Source organism: Epinephelus moara, chromosome 12, assembly GCF_006386435.1.
Source record: "Epinephelus moara isolate mb chromosome 12, YSFRI_EMoa_1.0, whole genome shotgun sequence".
In the NCBI taxonomy this organism is placed as follows: Eukaryota; Metazoa; Chordata; class Actinopteri; order Perciformes; family Serranidae; genus Epinephelus; species Epinephelus moara.
In genome coordinates, this window is record NC_065517.1 from 21,594,137 (window position 1) to 21,610,573 (window position 16,437).

At 42.7% G+C, this 16,437-nt stretch overlaps 1 protein-coding gene across 1 annotated transcript in view; it reads left to right on the forward strand.

Moving 5' to 3' along the window:
- Positions 1 to 16,437, forward strand: part of fut8b (fucosyltransferase 8b (alpha (1,6) fucosyltransferase)) — a 132,601-nt gene that overhangs the window by 85,034 nt on the left and 31,130 nt on the right. The window contains exon 5 of the mRNA XM_050058236.1: positions 9,785 to 9,899. Within this exon, the coding sequence (XP_049914193.1) occupies positions 9,785 to 9,899 (115 nt within the window). The remainder of the gene's footprint in view (positions 1 to 9,784; positions 9,900 to 16,437) is intronic.

A 16,437-nucleotide genomic window follows, 5' to 3' on the forward strand; every position in this document is an offset into this window, starting at 1 on the left:
TAACTTATTAGTATTGACATTAAGATATTGTATCAGCAATAGTTTTTAAAAAAAACATGTAAAAGAGTACCCAGCTGTGTTTGTATGTTAGGTGTTCGTACTTCCTTCTGATGATAGTAGCAGTAGTAGTTAAGTAGTTAAAATGATCACAACTTGTAACAGCTACAGCAGAAAAGTTTAACATACTCATTAATGCAGGAGCTGGAAGCATGATGTAATCTCTCATTTTCTTTTTTGTCGTAGCGGCCCACAACCAATATGGTCATCTGCCATATTGCACATTAATTGATACTTAAATATTCATTCATTATCCGTAATTCATTATCCTGGTACAGGGTCAGTCTCTCTCCAAGGTGACATTGTGTGAGAGGCAGGGTACACCCTGGACAGTTTGCTGGACTATCACAGGGCTGACACATAGAGACAGACAGACACTCTCACATTCACACCTACGGGCATTGTAGAGTCCTCAGTTAACCTGCATGTCTTTGGACTGTGGGAGGAAGGCGACAGCGCTAACCACTAAATATATTCGATATATAGACAGGCCCCAGCTCAGAATCCTGATCAGTGTCTTTTTTTTTTTATCTCTCCCTGTTTCTTCTTTGTGAATAAATTCAGTGTTGATGACTCACAGGGTATTGTTTACCAGCTCTGCCTACTGATGGTGCCAAAAGTTGACACTTCTGACAGGGGAACTTGAAAGCAGCACTGGCGGCGGTTGCTGAGAAACAAAGTGCAAAGGTCACAGACGCAGTCTCTCTGTCACCTGGCCGGCGTCCACGCCGCTGAATGAAGAAAGGCCCGATATCCCTTCGCCAAGTGGTTCATTGTAATCCTGCTGAAGTGGCTTACAGGACCCATTGTCTTAGTCATTGCTGCCTAAGCAGCTTTCCAAAGACTGATTCCTCACCCCGTACACACAGGCGCACACACCTACACATACAGTCACAGACTCTCACATGCATTCACTCTCCCTCTAAGCCCCCCAGCTTTCTTTGTATGTGCTGCAGGCAGAGGCTGGGAGAGCCAGCACAGATAGGGGCAGAGGTGGAAAGAGCAATGAAATGTTTGACTCCAATAAATGCACCGCTCCCTCATTTAAATTCTGCTCAGGACGGGGGTAAGGTCCTTGTCTCCAACATTTCCCAAGTAAAATAAAAATGTGGCACAATGAGAGACGGTGTGCAATTACTTACTTGCTTCTCCCAATAAATACAATCACTGCGTTATAAAGAGCTTTTGTTTTACAAAGTTTCATACACAGCTGAAATGAGAAGGTGTGAAAGTTCAGAGATCTGCCAAAGAGGCCAGCAGTTCAAAGTTCAAATGTGTGCAACAGCAAATCACAGAAAGAATGTACTGGTGCCAGTGTATTAGTAACATATACTGTAGTAAATCACCTCATCACAGTGTACCAGGATATCAAGTCTCAGTGGAAAAATCTAATAAAGTTTCAAAGTTAGAAGGAACTTGAAAATGCACAGTAAAGATGTGAGTTTTAAATATCTGTATTTCCATGACAACTGAGCAAATTCCATCTGATGATGGAAAATTAAATCTTTTACACAACGAATTGTTACAGATTTATTTTCTGTTTATCAATTAATTGACAATCATTGCAGCTCTAATCTAAATATACAACTGTGTATATAATTACTAAATGTTTGAAATATATAGGGATTTGTAAGTTGTATAACACAGTACGAGCTGCAGCTATGAAAGACGGACAGAATTTGTGGCTGAGATGACAAAGAGTCGCAGAAGTTACAGATGGTTGCATAGGAAAAGGGGCAAAATTTATCCAGTAATCCACCCAGGTGTTGCGTTTCTGTCACTGCCAACTGGAGCTGGAGTCGATAAATACCCGTGACTGCTGCACAGTCATTTGTCCCGGGAATGAATGCCAGTTGTAACCTTTCCCACATTAAACAAAAGCCAAATGTTAGTGGGTGTTAGTGGGGTTTTGTCCAGTGGTAAAAGAGGCTTTAGTTTCCTTCATGTTTGACTTCTTTGTGTTAAAAGAATACTTCACCCACAAAATAACCATTTGTTTATCAATTACTCACCACGTGTTAGCTTGAATTAATGAAGAAAACGTTTGTCTTGCCTCATGAAGAAAATTCCAATTGAATTGAAGTAAATGGGAAGCACAGTTAACAACACTAAAGGGTGCTTTCACGCCTGCCCTGTTTGGTTTGCTTCAGTAGAATTCAAATCCGTTTGCCCCCTACAGTAAGTGCAGTTTGTTTGGGCACACTCAGTTGCACAACAAAACAACCAGACCGAGACCACCTCTTCAAGAAGGTCTCGGTCTGGTTACAAACGAACTTGGGCGTGACCCAGAACGTGTTCCGACCTCGATCTGAACCAACTGCAGTCACATGACACATTGTTTGGGTTAAACATGAGCATGTTACAGTCCTGGAGGATTATTAATGTGCACCTCCTCCTGTACTGCCTTAATATGCACATTCAGCACATCCAATGCATCAAAACATTGTTTTCTAGTTGGAGCCGCGCCTCGTTTTCAAACTGTATGGTTTGACTAAAATGAACAATGACAGCAATATAGTCCACGATGAGCAGCGCTAAAATCAACCTGCGTAGTTGTCCCTCCATTGTGACATTAGAAAGTGTCACATTTATCTTGCAAGTGTACTCTTCTTCAACGGTTTGTGGATTTTTCCCGCATGGAAATTCTGACCAATCAAGAGCAGCTTTCTGGTCCGCTTGTAAATGCTGCCGTGAGAACACGAACCAACTCTAGGTAATTAAGCATCTTTGTGACAGAACTAGTCCCTGATTCAGACCAAAGCAAGACAACTCTAGGTCTGAAGGCACCCTTAAAACATCTGTTTACAAACTCTCACACAACTCATGCAGTATAATCTAAGTCTCATTTATCCAGTTATGCGCTCAGCACTTCCCAAACTTCCTTCCTAAACTTAAATTTTTCTCTTTAAAACCAGACATTGTATGCGTTGACATAAACATCAGTTTTACCTTGCCTGAAGGTTACAATCAGCCTTCATTCTGGGGACAAATGATTCTGCCATAGACATGAGGATTAATAGACTTCAGCTTTGACAGGCAGTGATGGAAATATGACACCTGGGTGGACTAGCTAATTTTCACCCCTTTTCTAGCGTGACCATAGTTAACTTCAGCAACTCTTTGTCATCTCAGCCACAAATTCTGTCCTTCTCTGTCCAAGCAGCAGTCAAACATAATCCCAAATTCCAAATTAGCCAGCACCAAATTTGAAGGAGAGACTGAATAAGTAACATATATATTAAAAACTAACCAATTTTCCATTGGCCTCCGTGCTGCTTTCTACTAGTTACTAACCATGTTTTCCAGCATGTTTGTGACGTCAAAGGTGACACACCAGGGAAGAAAACAGAAAGGCATTCTCGTCTACTGGCAATGGGCTCAAAAGAGTTAGCAGGTTTCTTCTGCATTTAAAAAACATGCATATACGGAAAAAAGTACATAATATTGATCCCCAAAATTTTGATAGACATTATAAACTGTGTAAACGTTGAAAGTCCTGCTGCCAAGGTGGTCGTTGGAGTCGTCCACCTTGGCAGCAGGAGTTTCAACGACCGTCGTTGACACACCATTGGAGCACTAATGAACCAATGACATCATTGGCCTTGTGAAGACCTCCTCAGAGGTTAAATACCTGGGTTTTCCACACGAGTTTGTCAGACTAGTTCCAGCCTAGTCAGACAGGCATGAACTGATGAAGCCTCTTGGTTAAGAGGTGAAACGTCTTCTAAGACAAACACTAGGTCCAGTTGCATTCGATTCAATTGCCTTGAGATAACTATGACCTGGATAAATGAGAATATCCACAGGCATGTGTAATAATACTGTCTACTGTGAATCCCAAAAGCTCAGAACACTGTAAAACATTCAGTCATGCAACAGGATGGGCAGGACAGCATGGTTAGCCATATTTAAGAATTCAGGGTCACATCAGGTAAACTCATTGTTACTGTTTAGTTCCTCATCATGTCACAAAACAGCACGCTGTAGGCCCATAGGCCAGTGAAAGAGTACCTTTTCTCTTTCCTCCGTTTTGCCCGTTCTCTGCCTTACCTGGCCCGCTGATACTCAAGCTGTAATGTAAGCCGGAGACCTTGTAATTGTTCTCCCGTTGGTGCAGCATCAGTACTCAGAAAATCTGTGCTCTGCTGCCAAGCCCAGCGGCTGCAGCCTCAACGTCTGCGGTCTGAGCCAATCAGAAGCACTGGGGAAGCCCACAAGCTTCGCATATGCCCAAGACCACACACATTTAAATACACACACTTGCGCATACACACACACACACACACCGATACATAGGAGCATCAGGGCTGTGCGGTGTTCCCCTGTCTTGCTGCCAAATTCCTCAGGGCTCCTCTGTTGATTCCTTCTTGTTAAGTTTTGTGGCCAGCCAGGTTAGCTTCTGCCTCCCACAGAGGGTCGCTGATTGCTCCCCTGTGCGCTTCTGGAAGAGAGTTTGACATCCGTGCACACGTTGTGGCTCCGGCTTCAAAATAGGACAATGAGTAATGATACTGTCTTATTCGTGGAGAAAGGCACTGTTCACCCCGCCGCACTGTTGAAACGGGACGTGTTACATTTATCTGCTGTGTGTGTGTATGTGTCTTTGCATGCACTGCTGAATATATGCATAAGAACTCTCAGTCACACAGGATGTGACTGATTTGGGTCAGAGAAGTGAGTAATAAATTAAGCTTGCATAAGTGTGTATGTGCGTGTGTGTGTCTGTGTGTGTGATGTGTTTGCATCTGCCCTTAGCTTCAAGTATGAGAGCTTTCGGGCATGTTTGTAAGTGGATGGTCACAATATTTGGCAGCGTGTGACATGACACAAATTCGCTGTCAGAGGCTTGCAGATGGCAGACTTAATCCAAAACACAGCTAAACAACGAGGAAGACGCTGTTGTCGTCAGTCAGCTTGACAAAAACGACACTTTTCCTATAAACATCCCAAAAGCTGCGGTTGAGCCTCTGTAATGTTAAACACCCAGTATACTGTTAACATATGCCGTCTGTCTGTGTGTGGCATGTTCTTATCTAAAGCCTGATGTAATGTTGTGGGAACTTGTGTCGGCGAGGGGGGTTGACTCTGCCGTCTACCTGCTGGAGCACAGACATCACGTGATTCAGAGGGTTGCTGTCATGTGGTTAAAGGTTTTGTTGAGGAGGATTTTTGTGCAGGAAATCACAGAGGCAGTTGAAGTTCATTTATTTATATGAACGTCTGCACGTCTACGCTGATTTGAAATAAAGATAAGAGAGATGGGTGTCTTATCAGGACAAAAAATAAGGTCACAGACAAGATATGCGAGTATGAATGGTGAGATGAATGAATTTGCAAGTTCACTGAGTCAAGATCATGTTGTCTGCATATGCAAGTAGGGGTAGGCAATATTTATGTGGATGGTAAATGCCCTTTTATATGTTGATATCATTATTCTGTGATATTGTACATTTTCTTACCACAAACAGTTTAGAAACGGTGTCTGTTGTTGGCTGATCCAGTTAATTAGATAACTGGAAAATGAAGGTGCTGCAGTATCCTCCTGTTATTGTACAGATCTGGCAGGCTGCCAGGTCTATGGGAACCCCTGCCTGGCTATATTTTTAATGCTAAAAATAACTCAAAATATCCATTCTAGTATTTGCCTCATATTAATTCTGCAGCAGGCATTGTGAGTTGTCAACCAAGGTTATTATAGTAAACTAAAAACTATGTGAAAAATATTTCAGGTAAGGGAAATAAAAATAAAAACTGGACTTAAGGAAAAAAAATGCTGAAAGATGATGTTTACCGACAAAACTAGCTAAAATAAAATTATGCAGGAAATATCTTTAATTTTAGTCTTTGTCAATTTGGTCAAATTTGTCCATGCAACAAGCAGCGGAGGCATCAGTTCATATGTACTGGGATTGGGTTTAAGTTTTGCCTCTGCCCCATATTATAATTAAAAAAACTAAACCTAAGAATGAAATTAGCAAAAGCCGAACTTAAACATGTTTAAACAATTAAAGCCTCTCTGGAAACTTACTGAAACTAAACTTAATTAAAAAAACAAAAATTAAAAACAAAATTATAACTAATAAAAAATAATATATGATAGAGGAAAATTTGCCATTTCATCAAAGGGTCGACTGCACGCTTCTTTGCCAACCATTTTTAACTTTTGTGGCAATTATGGAAGCTGAATTAATTGTAATGAAACGTGCTATACTCCCGAACTTATGTCACACAAGTTAAGTCTTGATTTGATTTCCTTTGACTGGTCTGTCTTTTGTTCTGTGTTTGATTATTAATATTATAAATACAAAACTATAATAACTCTGTTGTGAATCACAGTGGTGCATTGCTGTGAGTCCATGAAAGAGGCAAGTGTCTGTGGTTAATTCAAGTCTGTAATAACAGCAGGTCAGTCGGGTGTCTGTTATCTAAACTGCTTGTCAGTTGAACAGTTGAAGTGAAGGTAACATTATCATTTACAAAGAGGCTCAGTAGTGAACAACAGGCTAACATACAGACTAGGGCTGCCACTAACGATTATTTTCATTATCGACTAATCTGTTGATTATTTCTTCGATTAGTCGACTAATCATTTCATCGAAAAATGTGTTAAAATGTTGAAAAATGTCGGTCTGTCTCGCCCAAACCCCAAAATTACGTCATCTAATGTCTTGTTTCATACTCACGGCAAAGGGTTTTAGTTCACCGTCACGGGAGAGTGTGTGTAAAGCTGCCAATATCTGAACGTAAGAAGCTGCAGTAAGAGTATTTTGGGGTACTTTTATAGTACTTTTCTATGAAAAATGACTCAAACCGATTAGTCGACTACTAAAATAGTCACCGATTATTTTAATAGTCGATTAGTCATCGATTAGTCGACTAATCGTGGCAGCCCTAATACAGACAGATTCAGTGCTTTTAGTTGAGCTAGACGAGAGAATATCTGGTTAAAACAGATCTGTGACGCTGTTTTGCTCTCATCGTTCTCTGTATTAATGACAACTCAACTCCTGGCACTGTTCCTCACTACTGTTTTGGAGGAAATAAATAACAGAAGTAACGTGCAAACCAGCCTTAAAGGTGACATAATGTTTTTTACACCTTTATGCTGGCAATAGCCGTAGCCAGAGGCATTATGTGTCCGGGTTTTCAGTCAATCTGTATGTTTGTATGTGAAGACAATATCTCAAGAACACCTTGAGGGAATTTCTTCAGATTAAGTAGAAACGTCCCCCTGGACTCATCGATGAATTGGTGGTCTTCGTTTAAAGGTCACTGTGACCTTGCCTGTCTTACCTTGGTGGAGTTTTTTCAAATTTGTTCTCAACAATGAACTGATTAGATTCTGGTAGTCAAAGGTCAAGGTCACTGTGATCTCACAAATTATCCTTTTTTTAACATAACTCAAGAATTCCAATGTTGATTATTAGAAAAACTTCACACAAATGTCTAATAGGACATAATGCTGAAATGATGACATTTTGTATTCAAAAGGTCAAAGGTCATGGGGCGCCCAGTAGCTCAATGGGTAGAATGGGCATTCGATTCCAGCCTGCGGCCCCTTGCTGCATGTCGTCCCCTCTCTCTCTCCCCCTTTCACACTCAATGCTGTCCTATTGATTTATGGCAAAAGCCAAAAAAAAATCTTTAAAAACAAAGGTCAAGGTTCAACTTGATTGTGAGATGATGATGTTCTGTATAAAACACTTTTCTAGCCATTCTTCAACCTCATATCTCAGGAACAGAAGAGGAGACATTTGGCCAGATACTGTATTGATTACACTTATTTTGGGTGTCCACCTTGAAACTGTGCTGATTGTATAGATCTTCTGTGCTGCCTGGGGGAAGCATGCATGTTTTCACAGACATGGATGTAAACTGTAAGAGAAACTTGACTGGTGCGCAGAGGCAAACAGCTCGGGGGGGTAATTCTAGGTTAAATATGGGCTGTGCAGCGGATCAAATCCATGTCAATGTGAAAAGTGGCTCAACTGGATTTTGAAAAATAACATAAATATTTGGAAAAGTAGGCTAACTGTTAAATATTTAAAGGAACTTAAAAGTGTCAAATTTGAGGACAGAATTTGGTGGCAGCAAGTGACACACACACACACACACACACACACACACACACCCTCCAGCCAATCTGTAAGGCCCAAGCAGTCAACTGAGGGGGAACACTGTACTGTGACATACTTCATCATGTTGATGCAAAAATCCTGTACATTCAGTATAACCATAAAACAGTCCTGTTTGTTGATTTGTTTGAATGGTCGAGTACAACCGGAGATTAGACAGGATTTTTTAGCTAGTCTGAAATAGACCTCTGGATAACCCAACATGTATAAATGGGACAGCAAGTCCACTCTGATCCACTCAATGTATTGACACATGGACACAGGACCTGCGGCAATACAAGTACCCGATTTATTTAAGTGAATATAGTTAGGACCCAGCTGGACTCAGGCCCCTGGTCAGGTCTTGGTTACCAGGAACTGGATTTGGAGACACATACTCAGTCAGTGTTAAATATCTCAGAGAGTTGACACATTTCTGTTGATATATAGAGTATATATTCATATCTCCCAACCCTGTGTTCAAGGACACGTGTTTATTCTCCACACCATGAGTTTTTATCGACTTCATTGAGTTCAAACGCAGCATTTCAAATGTGTATCTATACCTTTCTCTGTGTGTGTGTGTGTGTGTGTGTGTGTGTGTGTAAACTGTCTGTGTGGCTGAAAACCTGTCAATCGATTTTTATTTATTTTTTGATCCTGCAAACACACACGTTGCCAGGGTCGTCCGTTGCAGCGAATACAAACAGTGTTAAGAAGTTTCTCTCTCTTGCTCTCTCTCTCTCTCTCTCTCTCTCTCTCTCTCTCTCTCTCTCTGGTTTCCCAACAAGTTTCCCTTTGAACTGTATCATGACTGTGAACTTGTTACTAAATCCTTGCCATACACTCTAAGTGGCTGCTATGAGAATGGAGCGCTTTCAAAAGCTAGTAGAATGGCGATGAGTTAGTGAAGGACATACTACATGTTTCCTCGTCTTTATGAATGTACACGTTACCAAGAAGTCCCTAATATTTATATACTGTGTAGTACAATTGTGATGTGATTTAACTTGTCTTAAAAACTGGGCCAGATATTGTCATTGGTAATAAGAGAGTGTGGTGTCATGTTCACACTAGTGTGTAAGAAAGGTTCTTTGCTAATGTTAATAAGGAGCAGCCTCTCAGATATGTAGTTTGGCTGTTTGAATGTAAACCTAGGCTGCTTGTACTTCTACCTGGCAGTCTGGTCAGTGGGCCTCATTCAGTAGCTTCCAAGGTTTTCTTATATTTGTTCCTAAGAAAGGTCCTAGAAGTGTCTACATCAGATTTATGGCATGTACTGCAGAGTTGTTGAACCTGTGATGAATCCCATTTGTAAATGCCCCACCAATGCCCATAAAAGGACATGAAACTGTAGTGATCCCAAATAAGAAAACATTGGTGAATGTCAGAACCTTCATGAGAAGTGCATATAACACAGGTGCCAAAGAAAGAATACTGATCAGGTGCTGCTCTTTGTCTGCGCCTACTGGTTATGGCCTCGTCTTGAGAAGATGCTGCTGTTTGTACATGTTACTATGAACATAAAAGACAGTTTGTAGCAATCAGTGTCTCTGTTCAGCTCGTTTTAATGCATAAATAATTCAAGTTCTGAAATGTGTCTGTGACTGCAGGTCCATCATGACAGACTTGTACTACCTCAGCCAGGCGGACGGAGTGGGCGAGTGGAGAGTAAAGGAGGCTAAAGACCTGTCGGATCTGGTCCAGAACAGAATCACCTACCTACAGGTATCTACAGACACACCCGCTGCTCCGCCAACTGGCCTCGTACTGTCTCACTCACAGACACACATACAGAAGTAGTCTTACACACCCTCACGCAGACACAAGTACATGGTAAGCAGTTATGTGAATGTTTCCCTCACAGGTACAGCGGCACATATGCGTTTCTGAGGACATCTTTCACACTTGCTTGTCTCATTTGCACCATCCATAACTGTCAGCATTAGTTTCCACGAGGAGCAGGTGAGGGGTGTGATAGCAGACTGTCTCAGCAGTCGGATCTGACAAGCAGGATTCTTGTTGCTTGTCAGCGGTTTAGTGACACACACACACACACACATGCGCAGAAACCCAGACACACATGCAGACTTGCAAAATGACAGATCGGCAGACACGCATATGCAGAAATGCAAAAACCGTCTGCGCAGTACAAAGACAGACACACATATATTTACTCAGGCTGAGATAGGTGCACATATGCTTCCAGCACCACACACAACCTGAGACCCATGACATATCCACTCACCCCCGGCCGCCGCGCTCCCCTCCCCCAGCTCTGGTGCTGCCGGGTTCCCGGGTGGGGCGGTGCGCCGCGGCACCGGGCCCTGCAGCATTAATGAGCCGGTGTGTTTGATGAAGAGGACCCAGTCAGTCTGGCTGGGCGGAGACAGCACCACTAACAGCTGCTGTCACCACCGCTGAGGGATCACACCGCTCCACCAGCTGCCGTCACTAATTCATCACACACACACCGAGTCGTGCACAGATGGATTCACCCACACCTATCCAGGCACTTAGCGCGCACACGCTCACACATATACGCACAGCCACAAGATTGATGCACATGCTCATACGCAAAGAGATGCCCTGTGTGTGTGTGTGTGTGTGTGTGTGTGTCTTGCTATCTCTCTCTCTCACACACAAACACATTTATATGTACACACACTGACAGACTCCACCCTCCTATCCTGCTGTCTCTGCCACCCGCACCATCCTCTCCCTTCATTCCTGGTTTAACTAACTCCATCTCTGCGTCTGCTCCATCTGTCCACTCACAACATTCAGTAAGCATGGCTGGCTTCTTCAGATGGATTTCTGTTGGACACGCTCTTCATCTATTTTTGCACTGTGAGCCTTTTATAAAGTGCTATTAATTGGTAGTGAGTAAGATCGTGCTTTTGATCTTTGGTGGTTTTGCACTGCATTTCCCAGAGATCACTTATCACTCAACGAACACGTCCAGTAGCTTAACCTCTTCGACTCCAACCCTGCCTACTTTCGACCCATTTTGTCCTTTTTAGAGGGGGCAGGGGATCTCTAGAGGGAGATAGCAGGTCAACAGTATATGCTACATAGAAGCGATATACATTATCTGAAAGAAGATGCAGTTCATCACAGTGTGTCAAGCTTTTGTAGTCATAAATATGGAGTAAACATGGTGCTTTGGTTAGATGCCTATTCAGACTTTCAAGCTCTGTTATGTCTCATAAGTTGTTGCAGCAATTTTGGGTTCATACCAATTGTTACACAGATTTGGCGCTAAATTTAACAATTTCTGACCACTCGAAAATTTATCAAAAACCCTTCAAAATACCACATGAAAACACCAAGACCTTGAGGAACACCACTGAAGAATCTATGCTGTGATTTGGTATCAAAAACTTTTGACATTTGGAGATTTCTGTAAGGATTGCATATTGCTAGCACTCTGACAGCGAGCACCTCTGTTCAGGAAACTGCTAAGAAAACCCCTTATTGTCAATGTACCTCTGAAAGCCACATGTCCCCTGAATGCTCAAGGTCTCTAGTTTGTGGTTGTAAAGTTTCACGAGGCTGTGATTATCCTAGAGGTCACAATAGGTCATTAAGCCCAGTGCAGACCAGTGATACGCGACGAGACGAGACCATTTTAGAACATTGCAGAGAAAAGTTGCAGCGGTGTGAACTGGTAGGTCTGAGTTCGACTCGAGCTGGATGATGGTGTCACCTGCAACTCAGCTGGTCAAATCGCTGGCTGATGGTTTAAGAGCGTAAATAAAGCACGTCAACTGTTTCAGCGACCAATTGGCTTGTAGGGAAGTCCACTTGTTGAGACAAACTGACTGCAGACGGCGTGTTGGCTTGCTGCAGCAGGTGCTCCGTCCCCGCCGAGCCCTCTGTTTCCGTCCTCACATGTGCCGGTGTCGAAACGGTGGGTTGCTGACTAACTATTTGGCGCTGCTTACTTATATTATTGTGGTGTGTTTATTATGGTATATTATATGTTCTTTACCGTTTCGTCACTACTACAGATGCAGCTGTAGCCAGTATCTCACTATCACTATCCTCATTCATATCTAAGAAGCTACAAATTATATTCATCCTCAAAATAAGCCGGAAAATCTGGAAATCAGAGCGTGTGTCTGGCCCCATCCTACCTCGCAGACCTTCTAACCCCCTAGTCTACGCCCAGGTCCCTTAGGTCAGCTGACCTGGGGCTCCTGGCTGTCCCACGCTCCAGACTTAAGCTCAGGGGTGATCGTGCCTTTGCTGTGTCTGCCCCCGAACTTTGGAACAGCATCCCCCTCCCAGTTACATCTGCCCCCACCATTGACTCGTTTAAGTCCCGGCTCAAAATCAACTTTTATTCATTGGTGTTTGAGTTTGATGTGGTTTTCCTTGATGTGTGAGCTGTGTACCTGACTGTTATGTTGCCTCTTATGTATGCGTTGCTAGCATTTTATTCCTTTTGCACAGCACTTTGGTCAACGTGAGTTGTTTTTAAATGTGCTTCATAAATGAATTTGAGTTGAGTTGAGTACAGAGAGCAGAACGCTGTGTTGCAAGTAGATGCATGTTTCAGCTGGTCTTGTCGCAAATCTTTGGTCTGAACTGGGCTTAAAATAGTGACGTCTGTTTAAAAAAATGGACACTATGGGGACTTACGTTATCACACATGAACAAAACTTGGCTCCTCAAATCCACAAGAGTCTCAGCTTTCGAGTCACACCCAATTTATGCAACTCCAACACAATTCCAAGGACACAGAATTATCATTAGTTTTGTTTTGGCCACAACTTTCCTGTTTCGGTTCAGTCCCACTGCTCTCATCAATCCTGTTTCTGGTTGCAGCAGGCAGCTGTTTTCAATAACACCCTTACAAATCAGGTATATACACTACCTGCAAAGCACCAAGCAGGAGACAGACAAAGTTAGCAGCTTTAGTGGAGCATTTAGCAGCTAATGAGCCAGATATTTCCCTCAGGACTTGAACGAAGACCAAAACAGAGCTAAAAAAAGAGAGTGAAAGAATGTCGGATGGACACAAACATGACTCCAAATAATAATAGGAGTAGTAATAATGTTGGTCTGTATCTGCTGGATGTGTAACAAGCTTGTCTTATCAAGTTAGGCGGTGATATGTCAGTGTTGTGTTTACAGCTTGCTGAAAGAATCAGTCAGGATTGTAGCCCTGGTTGATTTTGTGATAGTGTGTGAAAAGTGCAACAGAGGGAGAGCAACTAGTGTGTCAGTTTACAGCAGAGCCAGAGAAATGTAGAGACATCACATTGTTTTAATACTGCAAACTAAAGAAGACAGGCGACATTGTGTCACAGTGGACCCGTGATCAGGTGTCGCCTTCTGCTTTAAGTGAAACGCGAGCAATGCACTGCTTTTTGTTTCCCACGTCTTGTCTGGCGCACATGCATCCTCTTCTGTAAATCCCCAGTGTGTAGGTAAACAATTTGAATCCAGTCGTGGGAAAGGCAAACTCAGCAAGAACAATGAAATCTGCTCCACAAAGAGGCAATTACAGAATGCAAAACATTAAATTGCTATTGCTTAGGAATATTTTCAGTGGTAAATAGTCCAAAAAGTGGGTTGATATAATAAAAAGCTTGATGAAATAATAAAACATTTAATGCCGGCTTGTTTAGATTCTCTAATAATATTTGTCTCTCAATAGATCTCTTTTAATATCCGTAGTGGCTGTTAAACTCGTGCTAACTACCCAGTCCCTCTGAATGACGCACTGTTGCTTCCTCAAGCAAAAAATGTGTCACAACCTGTGTGTGTGTGCTCCACAGGTGGTTTTCCTCTTCAGGCATCCGTGGGGAAAATGCAAAGACTTTAATGAGGTGGATATAGAGCAAATCAGCCAGCAGCAGAGAGAACCAAAACATTTACCTATACAAAATGTACTAGTTTTACTTCAGTCATCTTCAGGTGTGCGCAGCGTCCTTTCATCCTCCACTGTGTTTTTGAATATGGGCATCACAGTGGATAATTACCTGAGCTTGACATACTATTTCTCTTATCCTGTTGTCCTTAGACAAAGTCCCCACATAAACAATATCACTGCTGTCTCTCTGAACTGAATCACTCTGCAACTGCGTCTATGTTTCACACTCAAAAAAGCACACCATTTAAACAGGCACTTAACCTACAGTACAGAGCGGTACTCAGAGGCTGCCTTTGTGCACGCATCTGCCGTCATTATCCTTGAACCGAGAGTCTCTCAGCGCTTCGGAGTCATTCCAGCCTCATCATTATCAACCGGGGATCTGATGGTGGCCTCCACGCCACACGGCTCATGCCACACATTGATCCCATGCAGACGTTGCGGCTCAGATGTGGAGTTCTGTCAAAGCGAAAAAAGCTCCACGCAAGTTCTTTTTTGTCGGGACGCCACTGTAGATTAGACGGTGAGTTAGCGTACACCTGTGGGGCTAGTAGTGAACTGGCAGCCTGAACTCCGGGGAAATCCGTGTGTGGCTTGTTCTGTCAGCTCAATGGCTGCTGTTCATGTTATTGAACAGCAGTGGTGGTAATCAGTTTTCAGCACCTAAAGGAGCCACTTGTTTCCTACCCTCTCTCCTTTATTTATTTTTTCTCCTTGCCCCTGTTTTCTATTGCCTCCATCCTCTTTCTCATTTCATCTCCACTGCTTTTTTGTTGTTGTATCCCCTCATCTCTTTTCCTCTTTGCTTCCCTCTCCTTTCCTCCTCCCTCTCTTCCTCTTCCTCTCCTGCTAGTGTGTGATAGGCAGCGTTAGCCGGTGGGTGCCGCGCGGCCTGATTACTGTGAACCATCCACAGCTGCAGCAGCCTAATGAGGAAAACACTCCCATCAGCCAGTAATTGCTGTTTAGGAAGCCGGTTGGCACGAGCGTTGCGGAGTCGCTCAGACCGGCTGCCGAGCGAATCACAAACCGCCCGGCGACCCATCGACAACACAGCATGTGTCACTCTGTTGGTTTCCACTTTTTTCTCTCCTTTTCTTTTTTTCTTTACACAAAAAGAGAAATCCTTGTTTCTCTCCCCAGCGCCTCTCATTTGGTATTCTTCCCATCAGACTTAGTATGATATTGAAGCTAATTTATAGATGAGGAATGGGAGTGAGACGGGGAATTGGAGGGAGAGGAGGAAAAGGAGAAGGAGGGAGAGTATTAGAGAGACAGGGGGTGTGAGAAAAGAAGAGTAGTTAAACACAGGAGGAGGGGGAGGGGGGGACTAATGAGAGTAAGAAAAATGCAATAGGGAAAAGAACAGGAAGTGAAAGAGAGAATGCAAGAGCTACAAAAAGGAGATTAAGGAGAAAGACATATAGGATAAGGCTGGTGGTTTTCTTTATTTTTCTTATTCAACAAATCCCAGGGAAATACCAAACCCAATGAGTTAGTCCATCTCTTAATAATTTTCAACTTCCCCCTGTCATCGGCAGTCAGCTCCATTGGTTCCTACTGACAACTTAAATCTTTAAAAGCTGGTCATAAATGTGTTGTTTTTTCAGCTGTTTTCTATTCTGGCAAATATTACCCAAACAGGAGTAAATAGTGCATTTGCTGGGGACTATATTTAGCCACATGTCAGTATGTGCCAGAGAATATTCACAGCACCAGCAGGCTGTATGTGGGTACAACTCAAAATGAACTACAGTGCCCATTTCCATGTCACCCAGTGCCATGGCAGGGTGCGACATAAACCATGGAGCCACACAAATTAACTCTGTGGTCACAAAGTTTTATGGAGTCTCTTTTGAGAATGAGAGTGCATGTGATAATGAGATTACCAGTCTAAATGAAGGTTATGTAAATAGAAATCCACATATACAATCCGCCAAAGCAGCGTTACAGTTCCACAAACATCCTGATTCATTTGCTCCTTTTAGTCGACGAAAACGGCGAACAGTGCTTGTCGCCGGCTATTAAAGGGTCAAGACTAACGAGGTCCCGTCATCCTGACAATGACAGAAAATTATGATCGACCAATAGCCATTTACGGCCATTAGTTGACTAGTCGTCCATGTGTTTACGATACTGATTTAATTGTTAAATGATATATTTTGGGCGGGGCAACACAGTGGTTTGAGTCTAACGTGTGAGAAAGAATAGTATCAGTAACACTGTTAACACTGTGCTACATTACAGAGAAATACAAAACCGTACTAATGAACCTTCATTAATATAGGCCTATATTTTATCTACAAGTGCACGTCACACACTGAGCGAGCCGCCTGTTAATGACGCTGTCATGTGGCTAATGGGCAGCTACTTCCATGTTTC